Raw genomic sequence first — 20,259 nt, forward strand, 5'->3', positions numbered from 1 at the left:
GCAGACAAATGAAAGCACTCACTTGGTCTTGATGCTAATTGAAATGGATTTTTTTGGTTGTTTTATGTTTTTAATATATCTGTCTGCACATACTGAAGGAAATCACGTTTAACAAACTGAATTGCAAAAATATTCATGATTTAAAATTTCTTTAATGTGTTTCAATATGGCTGATTACCATAAGATTGCACAAGACTGCACAGAAAATAGCTTCTCTAATGGTATGAAGAAATGGGTGCTGCAGCATGTGTTGATGCCCACGTGTCATTATAAGGGCTAGCAGTGTTCTTTCAACTGATCTAATTAAGGTTCACTCTGATAAACAGTAAAGGGACAAGCATCAGTTATTTGAATTAGCACAAAAACCTGCATTTCCATTTATAGAAACTGAGGATAATGATATCAATGAGATTTTCAGGTTAAGTGTTCTTTTAGTGGTGTTTCTGGGTTGAGATTTGTAAGTTGAATGCCGAATGCCAGTGGGAAGAAGGCAGTGAATGTTGGGTCGAAGTCAAGGAGAAAACTTCATCCTAATCTACACAAACCAAATCTTCCTCTGTTTTAGGCAGTGGATCTTGGATTAGTTATCTCAATAATGTATCTCTTAAAATCAGATTCTGACACGGAAAGAGCTGTAAAAATTACAGGGACACAGATAAGAATAATTTATGATAATGATAATGTTGATCATATTGTTTCATTGTAAAATGTTAATTACAGTTAGCATAATAGTTGGAGGTAACTGGCTGCTGTGGTGTCTCAGCTGGAAATGGTGGGAAGCAGGAAAGGTACTAGGGAAGGCATCATATAAGCTTACCTACTCCTAATCATAGAGTTACATTTCATAATCATAGAATTTCATTACACACAATTAACAATCATAGAATTGTTAGGGTTGGAAAGGACCTCAAGGATCATCTAGTTCCAACCTGCAGCCCAGTATGTGACCTTCTCAAACCTTGATTATTTTTTGCTGTGGAAGGTGGGTACTGGGGTAGGTAGGTCTTTGGTCTGACTCAGTATGGCTGTCTCACACAGGAGATGCAGAGCAACTTCCAACTGCTAGTAATTAGAAAAAAACAAAACAAAACCACAAAACCAACCAAACAAAACCCCCCAGATGCGTGGGAGAGATGCTAGCAAAGCCTTTCATCCAACTTGCAAAGCCTGCAGGAGTACTTGCTATGTATGGGACTCATTTTGTCAGAGGGAAGTTATCTGGCTTTTCAGGCAGCAATGTCAGGAGAAGAGTGTAAGGAACACCTTAATATGGTTTGACACCACCCCTGATGAAACTAAGAAATGTTCATGAGCCAGCTCTATATGTAAACAGATTGTGGGCTAGAGGAAACTGTACTCAGTATTTTATAATATCAGAAGCATTTATTACAACATATCTAGAAGCTCAAAGCAATGTAATTGCTTTGTAGAATAGAGAAGCTCTATTTCTCTTTAAAGCATGCTGCTTCAATTAAGCATTCCTTTTGTGTATTCATCCAATATTCATTTTGGCTGCTACTGCTATGCTGTGTATAGGAAAAATTAATAGTTAGAGAAACTCATGCTAGAAAAGTAAGATTTGGAGAAAGAACTGGGTTTTTCTGAGAATTAGCTGATGTCTATAATAAGCTTAAAAGAAAAGGTTTCATGACAAGTCAAAACCAGGAAATTCAGCACTGTGAGCTCTCTGCCTTTCATGTTTGTCTTATGTGCTAGCATGTACTTCAGGTATGTATGTTGCACCACTACTGGAGGCTCACAGCAGCGCCCACGTAGGTAATGATTTTCAGGGTGTTATGTTAGTGTATGTTCAAATTACTTTGGGAAGAAATGTGGTGTGAAAAGTGAGAGATCTGATGCAGTTTATTTACAAATTTGAATCTGTACAACCAGAGCAACAGCATAAATATTAAACAGTGGCAAATATAAGGAGGTGGTTGCGTTTTCTTCTCTTCTGTGTGTGTGTGTGTGTTGAATTAGGTTTTCAGAGCTGTCAGAGACACGAAGAACTAGCATTATATTAAATAAAGGAGAAAATCTGAGACAATTTTTCCTTTGTGTATTGTTTATGTGCTATAGAAATACTTTTCTTTTTGTGCTATAGAACTATTTTTTACCTGATGCTTATGAAATAAACAGTGTTTATAAAGAAAACTAAATAGCTGTTATAATCATCATAAGGCTAAGGCAGAAAAAGCACAAAGCAGACAAAAAATTTCCCTCTGCCAACTGAAATGTGGTGTTAAAAGTACCATGAATTGTGGCACAGGAGGCCACTTCATTAGCACTGGGAAAGCATGTTATATTCAATTTTTAGTTTTTCTTATGGAGTACACAACCTTATTTTATATAGATGAACTGATTTTCTAGCGTAAAGAAAGGAGCACTTGCTGGAGGAAAATAAGTAACATTGGAATCCAGTAATTTGTGCGGTTCCAGCGTGAAAATGTTCATTTAGGGAAACACTGAGTAAGTGTTATGCTCTTTGTGATGCTAATGTCAGAATTTAAACTAGTATGGTTACTCTTGGGTTTACTTTGTGTGTTACAGTCCTGATTTTAAGAGAAATTAAGCAGGAAGCATGGACAATGTTAATTATCATGCCATTAGTAGTATCAGGAACATGTGTGAGTGTATTTTCCCAGCTGATATTAATAGAGGAAAAATAAAAAGGCCCGCACTTATAAAATGCCCTAATAATTATGTGCACAGTTAGGATGATTTCCAAGTGCCTGATTTTTAATACTTTCAAATTTGCCTTTCTCTTCATCCCACTGTTTGAAAAGATGCCCTGGAAAGTTGGGGAAACCCTGTGAAATTTCTAGATTAGATTTATCTACATCACTTGGTTTTTTTTAATGTTAATGTCTCTATTTCCTTGTTAATTTGAGAAATGTGAATACCTTTTCTTCAGATTCTGAAACAATTTGAACTGCAACATGGCTTACACAGTCTCACTTATACAATCAGGAAAGAAATAAAAAACAATGACCTATAAGTCAAATCACTTGTAAGTGTATTTGATTCTCCATTATATTCCTCTGAATCACAAATGTTACAATTTATTATGTTGAGAATCCTTTCCTTTTTTATCTTTCTTCCATATCCTGAATCCATTTTCTTTGATGCAGACGCTGCCTTGCATGTTCTTTTCAACCTCTGAAAGAGAGGAGGCGAGAAAGACAAAAGCATTAAATAGAAATGACAGTCAAGGTGATCCATAGCACTCCTGGAGGGGAGAGTCTGCTGGCAAACAGAGCAGGCAGCAAGTCATACAGCACCCAGGGAGTCCTGCCATCGGTGGGAAGGAGACAAAAATAAAGGTTTTGTCTATCAATGGTCTTGGTACTCCCAACAGTATAAATTACAGAATTTCTCTCTCCAGTGTAGCCAGCTTGTCATGTGGGCAGCATCTGTATTGAAAAGAGGGGGGGGGGGGGGGGGGGGGTATCAATAATTTAGCTAGAATTACAGCATTTTGCTGTATTATTTCTTCCCAGTGTAAAAGGCAATGTGTCTGTATTGGTGAGACTTGGTTTCTCGTTTAGACTTTTGCACTTAGCTACTGCCTATGATGAAAATACTGTTTTGGGGCAGCAGTTGTTTCACCTTGGCCAACATAATTGTGTAAAGCAAAAACAGATAATATAGATATACTGCAGATCTAAAATATATGGATAGATATATAGTTACAGGTGTGCTTATCATATTTTAATTAAGCCAAGCAGATCTGCAAGTAATTTTGGCAGCAGCTTTGAGGCTATTAGATTCTTGGTGACCTGCTCTTACCCTGCTCCTTGACTGGCTCTGCTATCAGGAGCTGCAGTTTGCTTTCACTGTCACCTCCCAAGCCCTTCAAAGATTTTTTCATCTGTGTCTTTTTGACCTTCTTCCGGATTTACTACCTAGGCTTGAACTATATCTTGTAATACTGGTGTCCTTCTGACTCTCAGCCTTGTATCACCCAGTTAACCTTTATGGCCTTTACCACAACCTTCTAATAATACAAAGAAATTTGAGGTCTCTGCTATTGGGTTAGCTTGTTTCTGAACTTAGGAAAAGTAGATTTCTGCTAATCAGTCTCTCAATAGTCTCTTTAAACACAATCCTCTCAAAATACTGAAAACTAAGCTGCTCATTGTCTAGTGCAGTCCAAGTCTCTGTCTGGCATTAAACTGTTAATGCTACTTACAGGCACCAAACTGGTGGCAGAAAATGGGGCCAAAGCAGTTCTCATTGAAAGTACTGCAAAATGCAGGTGATATCAGTAGTGCAGCCCTCGTTTATTGAAAATGGGAGTAATGTCTTGCCTGATGTTGCAACACATTGGGGATAGTCAGGGGTCTTCCCCCCCTGCCCCCCCCTTTTTTTGGTATTTGTATGTGGAGAAAAGCTCAAGGGATTTGCACGTAGCCTTATTTGCCCTGGATCAAAGTTCAAAATAAGTTTGTTCTTCTTCAAATAGTGATCATTTTAATACTTGAAATCCTGGGGGGGAAAAAAAAAGGTTAATCTTCAAGAAGCTTAGAGGGAATCTTAATATTGTATTTTACAGTAATCTCTTTGGAAGACAAAGAATTACAAATGACATTTTAAACTCACTAAGACTTCAGTGACAACTCAACAACAAAAAGGAAGCAAGCTTCTTACTTATTTTTGTTACTGGCATTTGTAATACACTGATTGAAAAAAGAGCAGATAGATGATGGTATTTTCATAAAGCAAATACATCTCACTACAGGTAAACTGGGACTTGTTCATCTAAATGTGTTTAAACCAAAATCCTAAGGAAAAACTACTTTGCAATCACAGCAGCAGCTTGGTTTGAGTGCTCATGCATCCCATTGCCCAGGCATAACTGGATCAGCACGCAGCAGGGAGAGCAGTGTCTGCACAAAGACTGCTTTAGTGGGAAAGAGGGAACCTAAAGAATATTCACATAAAGAGCGAATTAAAACATTACACAAGGCCTTGATTAAGTTCAACAGCTTTCCTGAAGACTTTCTGTTGTTTTTACTAGTGCTCAAGATCAGCTTGAGCATTTTTGAAAGAGCAGCCCCTATCTCCTGCAGCCTTTACATGGTGGTGGTGGGTGAAACTTTCTACATTGCATCCCGATGATCTTTTTCATTGCCAGATTATGTATCTATGCCACACTAGTGTTTGAGAGGTTAATTGTGTCCCAAAATTTCCCATTTACAAATATTGTGGTAAATGTACAGCCCACAATCATAATATAATATTTAAAAAAAATATATTAAAAAATCCTTGAGCAGCAGGCAAGGAAATATTCTTGATGCATTTTCTTCATTCTGTGGCAAAGAGAAAAAAAATGACAGTGGATTGGGAGTACTTTGGGGTGCATTCCTTCCATGTTATTTGGACAAACTCACAAAGCATTTTCACGCAGTTCAGAGATTTCCTGCTTTTCTGTGATTGTTTTCAAATAAGAACCATGTTGGCCCTGATGCTTGCAATGTGTTTGGAGTCTCTTTAGTTAGCAGTGAATTATCATAGGCTCTTTGTAAAATTGATAGAGATACCTGTAATAGCAACTGTGGAGGAGCTTCTTTCTCTTTTTGTGAAATCCATCTAAAGAATGTATGGCAACAATGTTCCACAGCAAGTGTATCACAGTATCAGTATCACTTAGGTTGGAAAGGACCTCGAGGATCATCGAGTCCAACCTATCAACACAGACCCCATGACTAGACCATGGCACCAAGTGCCATGTCCAATCTCCTCTTGAACGCCTCCAGGGTCAATGACTCAACCACCTCCCTGGGCAACCCGTTCCAATGACGAATGACTCGCTCGGTGAAGAACTTCCTCCTCACCTCGAGTCTAAACCTCCCCTGGCGCAGCTTGAGACTGTGGTTGAGGTTAACAAAAGTGACCTGTGATCCTAAAGAAAATGGGATAACTTGATTGAAGATTTCAAAGCAGTGTGCAGCTGAAAACTGATGGCAATGTTGATAAGGGTCGATGCCAGAAATTGTTTTCAAAAGAAAAGTGGAAGGATTAGGTGTTTGGTTTTTGGTGGGTTTTTTGTTGTTTTGGTTGTTTTGTTGTTTTCTTCCCTTTCCCTCCCTTTCTTCCCTTTTCCTCCCTTTCTTCCCTTTTCCTCCCTTTCTTCCCTTTCCCTCCCTTTCTTCCCTTTCCCTCCCTCCCTTCCCTTTCCCTCCCTCCCTTCCCTTTCCCTCCCTCCCTTCCCTTTCCCTCCCTCCCTCCCTTCCCTTTCCCTCCCTCCCTCCCTTCCCTTTCCCTCCCTCCCTCCCTTCCCTTTCCCTCCCTCCCTTCCCTTTCCCTCCCTCCCTTCCCTTTCCCTCCCTCCCTTCCCTTTCCCTCCCTTTCTTCCCTTTCCCTCCCTTTCTTCCCTTTCCCTCCCTTTCTTCCCTTTCCCTCCCTTTCTTCCCTTTCCCTCCCTCCCTATTTTCCCATTTTTCTATTTTTCCCTGTATCTTCTGTAAGCCCAAAGGGAAATGTGGCTACCTGGGGAGAATGGTGCCAGTTACACATTTTTGTTCCCGATTGTTACATTTGTTGAAGTAGTTGGCAGAGCAAATCAATTTCTGGCAGCTGGCACTGCAATAGAGTATTAATTCTTAGGATTTTGCAGCTTTCAACAAAATCTTCAGCCACAGTGTCCACTGAAAAAAAAAACCAAAAAGAGGTGATGAGTAGCAGAGGCTAAGTGTAAAGGCTGTCATCAGCCTGTTCCTGAAATGCTAATGAATTTTGTGTTGGATGAAGAACTGAAAATTTGTGTTGAAGTCCATGATTGCTTTAAAGCTCATGGGAATCAGCAGTGAGATGTGCTTTCATACTCCTTTCAGTAATTTGTTAAGAAAGTGTTGTAAATAGTTTGTACCTGCCACAGTCCATTTACCTTACGTTTGTGCTGTACCAGAGCTATTCTGCTAACCTGCTTTGGAAATCTCCAACAACTTCAGTCACGCAAATAGTCTTGTTAATGAGGTCATTCAGATGAATGAGGAGTGCATGTTCTGACGCAAATTTCTTCATGGAACATGGGCAGTCTACAGTCAGAGAAATTGTCCTCTGTGTGACCAGCTGTCTGCCGAGAGGCATCTTTTCTCTGAGAAATGGTTACAGGGTTTTTTCTGAACTGCTTGTTCTTTTCATCTTTTCATCTTATATTACTATTAAATTAGTGCACAGTGTGTGGGAGGAAAGGTCTTAAAAAGCGTGAAAAATACAGTTTTTCTACCCTCTCATTTGTGGATTTTGTGAGTTGAAATGGGTGACTGTTACGTGTTTTGATGATGGAAAGAGTGACCATGTCAGCTTTCAAGGACAGAGGGGTTTATTGGTTTTGTTGATGCTAATTATACCAACATGTTGAATATTTACCATAAACCTTAGAGATTTCAAAAAGCAGTAACTTCTGTTCTTTGGAGAATTACCAGCTGGTATGTCTCTGTCTGCAGGAACTTATTCCATATAACCATTTCACAGATATTGTGGATTTCACTCTGTAACTCACTTGAAGTTTTTATTTTAGTTATGATAAAGGAAAGAAATGTTCTGCCTGAAATTACCTCTGCTTTTCAAAATGCAATATATTGCTCTCACTATTTAGCACAATATGACCGGAAGAGAATGTGATATCAATTGGCATCAGGGTGTAAAGAATAGTGCAGAAGGAATGCAAAGCACAAAACAGTTCAGGAAAAAGAGTTCATGCAGGTGGGAAGATTAAATTCATGCCTTAGAAGGGAGGAATTTGGTTCCTATCTTTCTAGTCCAAACAATGTGATGAATTAGTGATTGCTCACTTCTTAGTTCTCTAGTGGGATCACTTGCTGTGCATGTTCTTGAAATTGGATATTCAGTTTGTGGAGAGCAAAAAATGAATTGTCTGTGAAATCACAAAAGTAGGAGATGAAGAATAATCAAGTTCAAGTTTCACCAGGAATGAAATTCTTAGAGCTGTAGGAAATACAAAACTGGTTCTGTGATCCTGGTTTTGCACCACAGTAGAGAAACAATTAAGTGTGCAATTTTAGCATATTCTCTTGTTTTCCAGGTCCGTGGGGGAGATGCATGGGAGATGAATGTGGTCCAGGTGGTATCCAGACACGAGCAGTGTGGTGTGCCCATGTGGAGGGCTGGACCACGCTGCCCACGAACTGCAAGCAGCCAGAGCGGCCAGACAACCAGCAGAGCTGTTTTCGGGTGTGTGACTGGCACAAAGAGCTGTACGACTGGCAGATTGGCAGCTGGAACCAGTGCCGGCCCGTCCTCTCCCGCAGCCATGAGAAGCCCCTGGAGTGCCTCAGAGGGGAGGAAGGGATCCAGACAAGGGACATCACCTGTATCCAGAAATCCAATGGGGTGCCAGCTGAGGATGTTATCTGTGAGTACTTTGAGCCGAAACCCCGCCAGGAGCAGGCGTGCCTCATCCCATGCCGGCAGGACTGCATTGTAGCCGAATTCTCCCCCTGGTCAGAGTGCTCCAAGACCTGTGGCAATGGGCTTCAGCATCGAACTCGGCATGTTGTGGCTCCACCGCAGTTTGGTGGTTCTGCTTGTCCTAATCTCACTGAGTTTCAGATCTGCCAGTCTAGCCCATGTACTGCTGAAGAAAGCCTGTATAGCCTCAACGTGGGACCCTGGAGTGCATGCTCAGTGCCCCATTCCAGACAAATAAGGCAAGCAAGAAAACGAGGGAAAAACAAAGACAAGGACAGAGAAAAGGCAGTTCGGGATCCTGAGGCTCGTGAGTTAATTAAGAAGAAGAGGAATCGAAACAGACAGAATAGGCAGGAGAACAAATATTGGGACATACAAATTGGGTACCAAACCAGGGAGGTCACATGCACGCACAGAAATGGGAAAACCACTGCTCTGAGGTAACCACTCTTTATTAAGTTTCACGTCTCTATTTTTCCACTGTTTAAAGCATGCATAGGTTCACACTGGTATTCTTTCACACAAGCCTGGATCTTAAGGTGGGCACATGCTGTTTCCAGTATGAACATGCCTTGTCAGGCTTAAGCTATTTCTATGACATGAAGCATGCAAAGTGTGATTGTACCAAGCATCACTTGAATGTGCACTGTTAAACTAGGCTAACTCCCTAGCCTCTGTTTGTCTAAATGGGAGATAGACGCTTGAAGATATTTGTCAAATGTCTGCTTTGTTTCTGTGTGTTCAGACAGGTTTTTGCTCTCAAACAAGCCATGCATGTTTGTAAGAGGTGATGTTACTGCTTTTAAGGCTCTAGGCACAAAAGCTAAGGGAGCTGAGCTGGCTCAGACTCACAATAAAAGTAGAAAATAGAGAGGAAGATGTAGCATGAGGAGGCAATATATTTTTTTTTTTTTCAGTATCTGTGTGTTGAAATACAAAAGCATGAAATGTTCGTCCTTCCTGATTCCTCTGGCAAAATTCTTGAAAGGGACACTGAAACCTCTGTTTCTTCCACATATTTCCTCTTTCTCTTTCTTAACTGTGTCTTTATGCTATTTTTTTCTGAGATTTATTTATTTATTTACTGTTTTGCTTCCAAGTGTTTTGCCAGTCACAGATGTTTCAGTGACTGGTTTTTATAGACTTCTGGGTACATTTCTGCAACTGTATTATCTTTCACTTGTTTGTTTTACCTGGTCATAGTATCATAGTATCATTCAGGGTTGGAAGGGACCACAAGGATCATCTAGTTCCAACCCTCCTGCCATGGGCAGGGACACCCCACACTAGATCAGGCTGGCCAGAGCCTCATCCAGCCTGGGCTTAAACACCCCCAGGGATGGGGCCTCGACCACCTCCCTGGACAACCCATTCCAGGGCTTCACCACTCTCATGGTGAAGAACCTCCTCCTCACATCCAGCCTGAATCTCCCCACCTCCAGCTTCATTCCATTCCCCCTAGTCCTATCACTACCTGAGATCCTGAGAAGTCCTTCCCCAGCCTTCCTGTAGGCCCCCTTCAGATACTGGAAGGCCACAATTAGGTCACCTCGGAGCCTTCTCTTCTGCAGACTGAACAGCCCCAACTCCTTCAGTCTGCCCTCATAGGAGAGGTGCTCCAGCCCTCTGATCATCCTTGTGGCCCTTCTCTGGACACGTTCCAGCACCTCCACATCCCTCTTGTAATAGGGACTCCCCTTGCTTCCTCATTCCTTTTTTTTTTCCTTTCTGTCCCCCAGAATGTTTTTGTCCGACTCAAAATTCTTCTCTCCATCTAGTCTACTTTTTTCTGTCTTTGATGTGTTTTTTTTGGCTATTTCCTTCCCTCTAGTTCAATGCATGATTAATCAGTTCTACTTCAAGTGTGAAATGACTAAGATACCTTGCTGAATGAGGCTGCTAGGTTAGTGTTTATGAACTTTTTTTAGGGTATTTTAGTTTGGAGTTTGTGTTGTGCCAGTTAAACACTCTGCCACAGAATTTGTAATTGCTTCAAGCTTTCCTCTCAGAATTCACATATTATAGTTTTCAAGTGTAGTAAATATTTTTCAAGTGTATTTCTTTCCAAGAGAGGATCCAGCAATCCACTTGGAAAATTATGAGAGGCTCTTGGCTTAAGGGAAGACCTGAACTAGGCGTGTTTATTTGGAAGGAGGGGCATATGACTGAATAAGTGAAGTGTTGATGAGTGTATAAAAATCCATCACAAGGAAGGAGGGAACAAGCTATTCTCTATATTTTGTGGATATATAGGGAACTATTTCTTAATTGAAAGGATTCTCAAACATTGGAGTGGTATACCCAGGGCAGTGGTGGAGTCACCATCTTTGGGGGTGTTCAAACAGTGTGTGGACCTGGTGCTTAGGAACATGGTTTAGTGTTGACCCTTCAGTGTTGGGTTGCAGGTTGGGCTGGATGATCTTCCAACCAGATACATTCTGTGAAAAGCAGTAATGTGCTAATCACAGCAGGTGCTATGTGAGGATAGATTTCTTGATACTGGCAGTACAGAAGCTCTGGAAAAGATTGTCTGATGAATGAGTGTGTGGTACCTCCATCTTTGAAGGTTTATAACAATAGGTAAGAAATGTAGGTATCAGTAGTGGTGAACCTTGATTAACTCTGGGTTGAGGAAGAGCAGTTGAGTGCATAGTTTTTTTGCAGTCTCTTCTACCTCTTGTTTTCTACAGGTGGGTTTTTGTTTTGTTTTTTTACCCACAATTGGATGAATGTCTGCACAAGATACCTCAAAATCCATTTGCCTGGGCAGTCCCAGGTCTTGGCTGCAGCACTAGCTCAGTGCTAGTGTAAGAAGAGGTTGCCTTTACCACTTGCATTTCCAGACCTCCGTCTTGCAGCCCACACTGTACCTAGCCCAGGAACTTCATTATCCTTTGAGTACAGGGAATAATTTATTAAACATACAAGTTGCTAGCAGATAACAGCTGCTCTATTTGAAGTCCCCAGGTTTTTGTAAGGTTAAACAAATAATTTGGAACTACCATATTTAAAAAATAAATGTAATGAGTCAGGAGGATCAGGTTCTGATAAATTGTAAAAGAAAGTAAAAGTGGAAGCCAATGGCACCCTTTCCTCAATCATCTTTAAACTCACTCTTGAATTCAGTCAGATCTGTAATGATGTCTTAATTTCAGATACCTCAGCACGTTATAACATATATGTGTATTTCAGGCTATAGGAGGGAAATGGATGAAACCCCCTTGCCTGAAGCAGTGAAACAGTAGATATTCAGACTAGATATTTGGAGGAAATTCTTTATAGTAACAGTGGTGAGACACTGGAACAGGTTGCCCAGGAAGGTTGTGGATGGCCCCTTCCTGATGCTGCTCAAGACCACGTTGGGTGAGGCCTTGAGCAACCTGGTCTAGTGGAAGTTGTCCCTGCCCATGGCAGGGGGGGTTGGAACTTAGAGATCCCTTCCAACCAGAACCATTCTACAAATCAATGAATCTATGAAGTAAAAGGAATCTACCTGGTTGTGATTTCAGATACTTTGGTTTCCCCCTTTAAAAATCAATGCAGGACTAAAGGTTAGAGAAAGAATCAACCACAGTACAGGTGACTAAGAGGCACTTATATTTAAAAAGACAAGAAAAAAGATTAAATTTGAAACATTCAAAAACTGGAAGCATAAAATAAATCAAAGCTGCAGCAAACAGGCTCTGTAGAGGCATTTTCTTCCCCTGGGTGTCTTTCTTTACCAATGGTGCTGCAGGTGTCATCAGGGACTGCTCTTACTGTGTGATACTTCTTCCAGCCCTGCAGACAAGGGAAGAGTCCCTTCACCAGGTCTCCTGTAGGGGTGGCTGGGCATCTTGGCTCATCTGTTTGTGTTCCTCTGAGACACTGTGTAAAACAGGCAACAGCTCTGTTGGGGCTGAGAGGTCAGCAGTGGCAGCCACCTCCATCCTCTCCCGTGCTTCAGAACAGTCCCTGGTGGGGTGCAGGAAGATTTGCTGCTCTTCCCTATGCAGCACAGTGGCCAGTTGGAGGTAACAGCACCAAACTGGCAATGCCACAGGACACACTGACAGGCCCTTGTGACATCCCCAGCCTGGCTGATGATATGTCAGGGAACAAAGGCTGCCAGGAAATGCTGCATGTCGCCAATGGGCTTCCACAAGCAGATGAGCACAGTGACACCAGCCATAGGCATGGCCCTGGACATGGGCCCAAGTCTTGGAACAGGCTGCCCGGAGCAACCCTGGTGAGGCTTAGAGTCCATGTAGATGTGGTGCTGAGAGACGTGGTTTGGTGGTGACCTGGCAGTGTTGGATTGACAGTTGGACTCAATCTTAAAGATCTTTTGCAGCCTGAATGATTCCATGATTAAAATATTTATAGGGTGGGTCTCAGGAAGATGGGGCCAATCTCTTTTCACTGGTGGCCAGTGACGGGACAAGGGTCAAGAGATACAAACTAGAACAGGAAGTTCTGCCTCAACATGAGGAAAAACAGAGCACTGGAATAGGCTGCCAGAGAGATTGTCAAGTCTCCTTCTCTGGAGACTTTTGGAAGCTGTCTGGATGTGTTTCTGTGTGGCCTGCCCTAGGAGAGCCTGCTTTGGCAGGCTGGTTGTACTCGATGACCTCCAGAGGTCTCTCCCAACCCCTACCATTCTGTGATTCTGTGAATGCTGGAGCCATCCTTTACAGGGAAGGAAAAGGTACAAATGATGTGGTGGATATTTTGATGTCTCATGGATACAATTTTGTGTTATAAATGCACAAAGGATTTCTAACAGCCTTCCTTTCAAGTTTAACACAGAATATCTTTTTTTTCCAGTACAGAAAACAAGAAAATTTGGTTAAATGACTCATGAGAAATTCCTGCAGTGATATTCTAGCTTTTAGAGACCTACCTGTGTATGTCACATGTATATCCATTTGTTTCCTTTATGCTGCACTCTTCACTACGTGGTCACGTGCTTTATTTTATGATTGGCATTCCAGAATCTCAGACAACAGAATTCTTTTTCTGCTCAGGTTGTCCATGCAGCCAGTTCACATGATTTTATAATCTCCATCATGCAGTAACCGTGTTACTAAATAATACAGACAAGTAAGGTGCTTGGAAAACCTGCCATGTTCATGCAAAATGCTCTTCAGCCTGAATAGTCCGTTTTCAGGGGGTTTTGACTTTAGCAATCAGAAACAATCAGCCCCCTGGCAGCATGACTGAAAGAAGAAAAACCCTCAGGCAAGTAATATTTTTTTGCAGAGGTAGCAAAATTGGTATAGTATAAAAAGGGTTTCAAAAAAACAAGTTTCAGAAGGATGCTCCAGAGAAAATGGCTCTCTAATGCTGTCAGCAAAAATTCAAAGAGGCAAATTCTCTTGACACATCAGCACACCAGGCATGGTAAAGAGAAGTGAAACAAGAAAATCAAAGTGTAATTTATACGCCTTATTGCCAAGTGAACAATACATAGTCTCTCATGAAGGATGAAATATTGGATTTTGAATTGCTCATTCTGCAATAAAGTACATGTTACATGATCTGTCTTGCTTTGTTTCCCTTAGTCTGAAATTCTGGTGCCCTGAAAATATTTTAAAAATAGGAATGTTGGAGAAGAAAGAATTTAATAACTAAAGGTGCCATATAAAATGACTGCTCTGGAGAGTTAAGAAAACCTGGACAGTGCTGCTGTCAGTGTAGAAGACAATACTGATCTTCTGAAATGTTTCCTCTTTTATTTTTTGGTGAAAGTAGAGCTTGCCTGAGGTCCTACAGAGAGCTGCTAGACAGCAAATTGTCAATGCAGAGAAACACAAGATACATGTAAAAATTAATTTGGAGTTACACATTTGCTTACGCTGTTGCTAGTTATCACAGTATCACAGATTGGAAAGGACCTCGAGGATCATCGAGTCCAACCTATCCTCTTGAACGCCTCCAGGGTCGATGACTCAACCACCTCCCTGGGCAACCCGTTCCAATGACGAATGACTCGCTCGGTGAAGAATTTCCTCCTCACCTCGAGTCTAAACCTCCCCTGGCGCAGCTTGAGACTGTGTCCCCTTGTTCTGGTGCTGGTTGCCTGGGAGAAGAGGCCAACCCCTTCCTGGCTACAACCACCCTTCAGGTAGTTGTAGAGGGCAATGAGGTCACCCCTGAGCCTCCTCTTCTCCAGGCTAAACAATCCCAGCTCCCTCAGCCTCTCCTCATAGGGCTTGTGCTCAAGGCCTCTCACCAGCCTTGTTGCCCTTCTCTGGACACATTCAAGTGTTTCGATGTCCTTCTTAAACTGAGGGGCCCAGAACTGGACACAGTACTCAAGGTGCAGCCTAACCAAAGCAGAGTACAGGGGCACAATGACCTCCCTGCTCCTGCTGGCCACACTATTCCTAATGCAGGCCAGGATGCCATTGGCCCTCCTGGCCACCTGGGCACACTGCTGGCTAATGACTGTGCCTCATGTTAAGCATATAATTAACTATTATAATATATACTCTGCTTTTGTTTTCTTCTGCTTTGCTGAATTGTTACCATTGGGTCTCAAACATTTCTTCATAACTGTCCTCTAAGCAGACTTTGGGGGAAAAGTTCAGCAAACATCTTTTGGTCATTTTGGTACAAATCTAGGCAAATAAAACCCACCTTTGTTTTAGCGCATACAACCATTTTGTTGAAATGCTTTGTTGAGAGCCCACTGGTCTGGGGCACAGACATTTATCACTGTGAGAACATGGAACATAATGAGAGTATCTTCCTAGCCTGTATGTTTCTGCACTTCAGCAAAGATTTTGAAATTCACTGACAAAGTGCATCAAAATCCCCTGTAGCAATTGATCCACAGGCGTTGGGGACAGCCTGCAACTGCCAAGAATCATTGAACTCAAATGGGTGCAAATGGGGCTGTAGTTAAAGCAGTTCTTCAAGGAGATAACTGCCTATTAAATACACAGAATTAAAAAAAAAAATACCATGCATTTCTGCACTATTTCCTTTCTCCATCATTTGGATATGGACTTTTAAATATCTTGCTTAAGCTGGGACCAGAACAGCCCTGTCTGAATGGGAGCAGAGATGGAGAAGACCAAGCAGGGAGCTGTCCCCACCAGCACTGGCTGCAGTGACCAGAACTGGTTAATATTCTCTTGGCAGCACCTCTAGAGCAGGAACCTGGGAGCTGGGATTGTTTAGCCTGGAAAAGAGGAGGCTCAAGGGTGACTTCATTGTCCTCTACAACTACCTGAAAGGTGATTGTAGCCAGGAAGGGGTTGGTCTCTTCTCCCAGGCAACCAGCACCAGAACAAGGGGACACAGTCTCAAGCTGCACCAGGGGAAGTTTAGGCTCAAGGTGAAGAGAAAGTTCTTCAACGAGAGAGTCATTCATCATTGGAATGGGCTACCCGGGGGGGTGGTGGAGTCACCGTCCCTTAAGGTGTTCAAGAGGAGATTGGACGTGGCACTTGGTGCCGTGGTCTAGTCATGAGGTCTGTGGTGACAGGTTGGACTCGATGATCTTTGAGGTCTCTTCCAACCTTTGTGATACTGTGACCTGTTTTGGAAGCTGAACATGAGTGATGATTTGAAGTGAAAATCCAAGAAACAGCAATAACATTTTGGATTGAAGAAATGTTGATCTGTTCCTGAGCATAATGTTTTAGCCCCTTTACATATTTGATTGTGTGATCATTTTTCATTTGTGTCACCTCTGTCCTTCCTATGAAGCAATTGTTATTTCTTTTCATCCTTCTCACTGATTCTGTGCATTCATACAGTACCTAGCAAACTATGTCTACAACTTGTAATGAATTAAACTCTCTTGGAAATTTCCATAATGAACTCTCTGCAGCACTTTACTGACTTTCAACTTTGGGAGGGTGCTAGCTTTTATTTATTTCAGTATTACAGTTGAGACATGAGAGATGGCAGTTGGGCCAAAATTACTGAATTGTCTTGCTGATTATGGACTTCCAGTTTGAAGGTATATGATGCCTCCTTTCTGAGCTCACTTCACACAGACATGTATCTGCTTAAAGCACAGCCAGTGTATTCAGTACTGGCCACAAGCTCAATAACCAGAGCCACAGAATTAGAGAAGGGCCAGCTTGAGTATTTAGACTGATAAGCAAGTGATACTCAGGGTGTACTAGCAGGGAAAAGAAGAAAAAAAAAAAAAAAAAAAAAGAAGAAAAAAGAAGAATAAAAAAGAAGGGGGAAAAAAAAGGAAGAATCTGCTCCTCTAGGATGGTGGTTTAACTTTCATTTTTCTAGGTCCTGAAACCTCCCAGTCGAGTCCAAGTGCACACCTTGCAAATCACACAGCAAGTGTCACCAATGACTTTATGGACTCTCACTCTTCTTTTAAAATATAGACTGTGTGAAGGAGGAAGATTAAAAGAACCCAGTATAAGCCTTTTTCTTTCTTTATGCCATTGTTTTGGAGAAGCAGACAAGTCACTCTGAGGTATATGCTGTCAAGACAGCAGAGGGATTTGGACAGCTCTGTTGGGCCCTGTAATATATTGCTTGCTTGAGTAAGTCTTAAAAGATTCTTTGTATTTCTCTGAGCTGCAGCATGAGGCAACAGGCAGAAAGGATGGTGCATATGAAGGTGGCAGTGACTAAGGTGGATTTAGCTTCAAGGAGACAGGCTGTAGAATGGTGAGGGAATAACAGTGCAGAGAGGTTATAGAGTTGAAGGAGCATAGCAACGTTTAGCCTGTTCACTGAGGACCAGATGGAAGCGTGCATGTCTACAGGCATTTTATTGTCAGTGCAAAGGCAGCTCTGCTGCTGTTTTTGTAGAGGAAGCCTCCAAACTCTCCATATCATAAGGGTTTAGAATCCATAAGTGTTTCACTAACAGAACACCTTAAATCTCACATATCTGGGTGAGGAGTTACATGCAGTCATCTTGGTAAACTAACTTAGAATCACTTAGAGTGTGTGCTGTTCATCAATAGAGAGGAACGTTATTTTGTAAGAAAACCTCCTGATAACTGAAAGCTGCAGGGTAATTGTCAGGTGCATCGGGATAATTAATATATAGAGTATTATTAGAGCAACAGGATGCAAATATATTGCTCTCCTACCATTTTCCTTTGTGCTTTTAGAATTTCCATGAATTTAAGTCAGGAGCTTCCTGATTTTGGTGGAGAGAGTAGTTTCTGTGGATGCGCATAATATTATTCACTGGGTGTTCCTTTCTATTGTAAGTACCTGCTCCATCATCTTACAGAGGCTGCTGTTTTGACAGTGGCTTGTCAGTATTGCTATACATTTGACATACCATGCCAAAATCTAGATTTAAGATGGAAATGTACACGCTGTGCTGAATAATTGAAACAGCAGCAATGAACCATTTCTTTCTCCGCACCATATTTTAACTCTTTTCATATAGTGAACAGTTGTTCTGTCATTTAGATGTATGACATTCATATATTTCTGTCAAAGCATTGAGATTGGATATCTTTCTAGAATGTATTTCTTTTTATTCAAATATGTGCAATTGGTTCTTCCTTAGCAAAATATAATAGCTTGTAATGAGGGTTGAGCTACATGTTCTGATAATCTCTCATGGCCATAAATCCTATGAATTAATTCTGTGTTGAATGAATGCTAACTTGAATTTCTAGCCTTTAGTAAGAGATTAAGACACACAGTGGTAAATGGAATTAGTCACTGAGATCCTTAACAAAGATACCTCTACACTGTACATCTGTGCCTCATGGTTAGAGAATTTGTTTCAATGAACCTAAATAAATACAAGCCAAGCAATATTTTTCTAGATCATTTTATGTCTTTGTATTAGGATCATGTCACAGTCTGTAGTCTCATAAGGAACAAACAAGAATGCAATACCTTTTTAGAGTTTTTTTTCTATTATGGACTGCTAAGCCTAGTCTGAGACACAGAGCATGTTTTCACAGAGTGGTGCAAGCTGGAAGGGACCTCTGGAAATCATTGAGTCCAACCCCCGTGCCAAGGCAGGCTGACCTAGAGAAGGTCCCACAGAAACATGCTCAGGTGGGTTTTGAATGTCTTCTGTGATGAAGATTCCACCACCTCTCTGGGCAGCCTGTTCGGGGGTGCTGCCACCCTTAAATTAAAGAAGTTCCTCCTCATATTTAGATGAAACTTCTTATGTTCAAGTTTGTGTCTGTTACCTCTTGTCCTGTCACAGAGTGTGGCTGAAAAAAAGGCTGACCCCACGCCCCTGACACCTATCTTTTAAGTATTTATAAGCATTTATGAGATCCCCTCTCAGCTGTCTCTTGTCTTGTCAGAGAATTGGGTCTTTTTTGTCTGGACCAGAGACTTTTGGTGGTCTCACTGAAAATTAAATGTCCAGCCTCCCTTCTAGTACTAACCTCCCTTTTCCAAGTGTTGGCAGTTGAAATGGAACCAGTGATGTGAAAACTAAGCATCAATACAGGGAACAAATCCACAATAATACCTATAATGGCTAAACCACAACTGATATTAGTAATTTTCAACTATATTCTTGTTTTGGTTGTTTGGTTTATTTACTTATTTATTTTAACTGTAATATTGTGCATTTTTATTCATGACATTTTGCATTGTGTTTATTTTTTCTTCACCGATAACTCGATGAAATTTGTCAGTTACAGTCCAAGTAAATGCTGATTAATGTTATCTAGCAAATATTCACAGTGAAAAAAGGGAAATAGCCCTAAAAAGCTTTAATAAGCATCTATTTGGACTATTGTCAAATAATTTGCTCTACCGATTTTAAAACTATTTATAGCCTGAGATGAGCATACCTGTCACTCTATCATTGGACTGTGAAAAGTAGTGTCTCTCCCTGAACACTTCTGCTTTGTTGTCTCCTCTCAGTTGCACCCTGTGATAGGACGAGCACAGCACAGGAGGTTCCACCTCAACATGAGGAGGAACTTCTTCACTGTGAGGGTCACAAAGCACTGCAACAGGTTCCCCAGAAAGGTTGTGGAGTCTCCTTCTCTGCAGACTTTCAAGACCCATCTGGATGCATTCCTGTGTGACCTGCTATTGTCTCCCGAGGTCCCTTCCAACCCATAACATCCTGTGATCCTGTGTCTTCTTAAATAATCATAGTACAGGCAACAGCCCCACAACAGCTGGTGCTGCCACTTGTTTGAGTATAGTAGAACTTGTTGCTTTCCCTGTTTTAGGCAATGTATTTTTTTCTGCACACAGCAAATGTAATCTGTTTTCTCCTGTGATCTGGAAAGCCTCAGTGGTTTGGGTTTTTTAGCTGTTCATCTTTGTTAGCAGAACTAAAGTTATGAAAGGATCATGGGAAAGTAGTCTTGCAAAAGGCAATTAGGTGGACAGTAGTTGAATTGTAAATGAATACAAGCTGCCCCATTGTTTGTGTGATTATAACAGCCCATTGAACTGTGAGGTACTAACAGTTTCTCAGAACAATGCATGACATGACCAACACTGAACAGTGCAGCTGTAGGGAAGATGAGTCAGGACTGTGTCATGAGGGATGCTCATTGCATTTGCCACTAGAAAAGCATACAGACACTGTATTTTCACTGACTTCTTCAAAGAAACAAGTGTGTCCCAACCATACTCTGAAACTCTCAAGGACAAATTGCATTTTATATACGTAGAGTAATTCATGGGGGTTATCCAAACTCTCGATTTAAATCACCATTCTCCTATTCCTCCTGTCTAGTACTTGCTCATTAAACAGAATTTTGTTTGAATTTAATTTTATTTATGAGAAAGTAAACTATTTTCTTTATACCAAAAAGGTTATCACAATCACTTTCAAAATGCAGCTATGCCTTTCATCCAAGAATGGCATAGAGTTCTTTTTACTGTTTTACTTTAGAG

General features: G+C 41.3%; 1 protein-coding gene across 1 annotated transcript in view; it reads left to right on the forward strand.

Annotated features, from left to right (window-relative positions):
• The window catches only part of THSD7A (thrombospondin type 1 domain containing 7A), a 307,882-nt gene that overhangs the window by 163,135 nt on the left and 124,488 nt on the right, over positions 1-20,259 (forward strand). Inside the window, exon 6 of the mRNA XM_068152522.1 lies at positions 8,051-8,876. Within this exon, the coding sequence (XP_068008623.1) occupies positions 8,051-8,876 (826 nt within the window). The remainder of the gene's footprint in view (positions 1-8,050; positions 8,877-20,259) is intronic.

This window comes from Melanerpes formicivorus, unplaced genomic scaffold (assembly GCF_026170545.1).
Source record: "Melanerpes formicivorus ecotype bairdi unplaced genomic scaffold, bMelFor1.0.p_v2 SCAF_23, whole genome shotgun sequence".
NCBI classification, from domain to species: domain Eukaryota; kingdom Metazoa; phylum Chordata; class Aves; order Piciformes; family Picidae; genus Melanerpes; species Melanerpes formicivorus.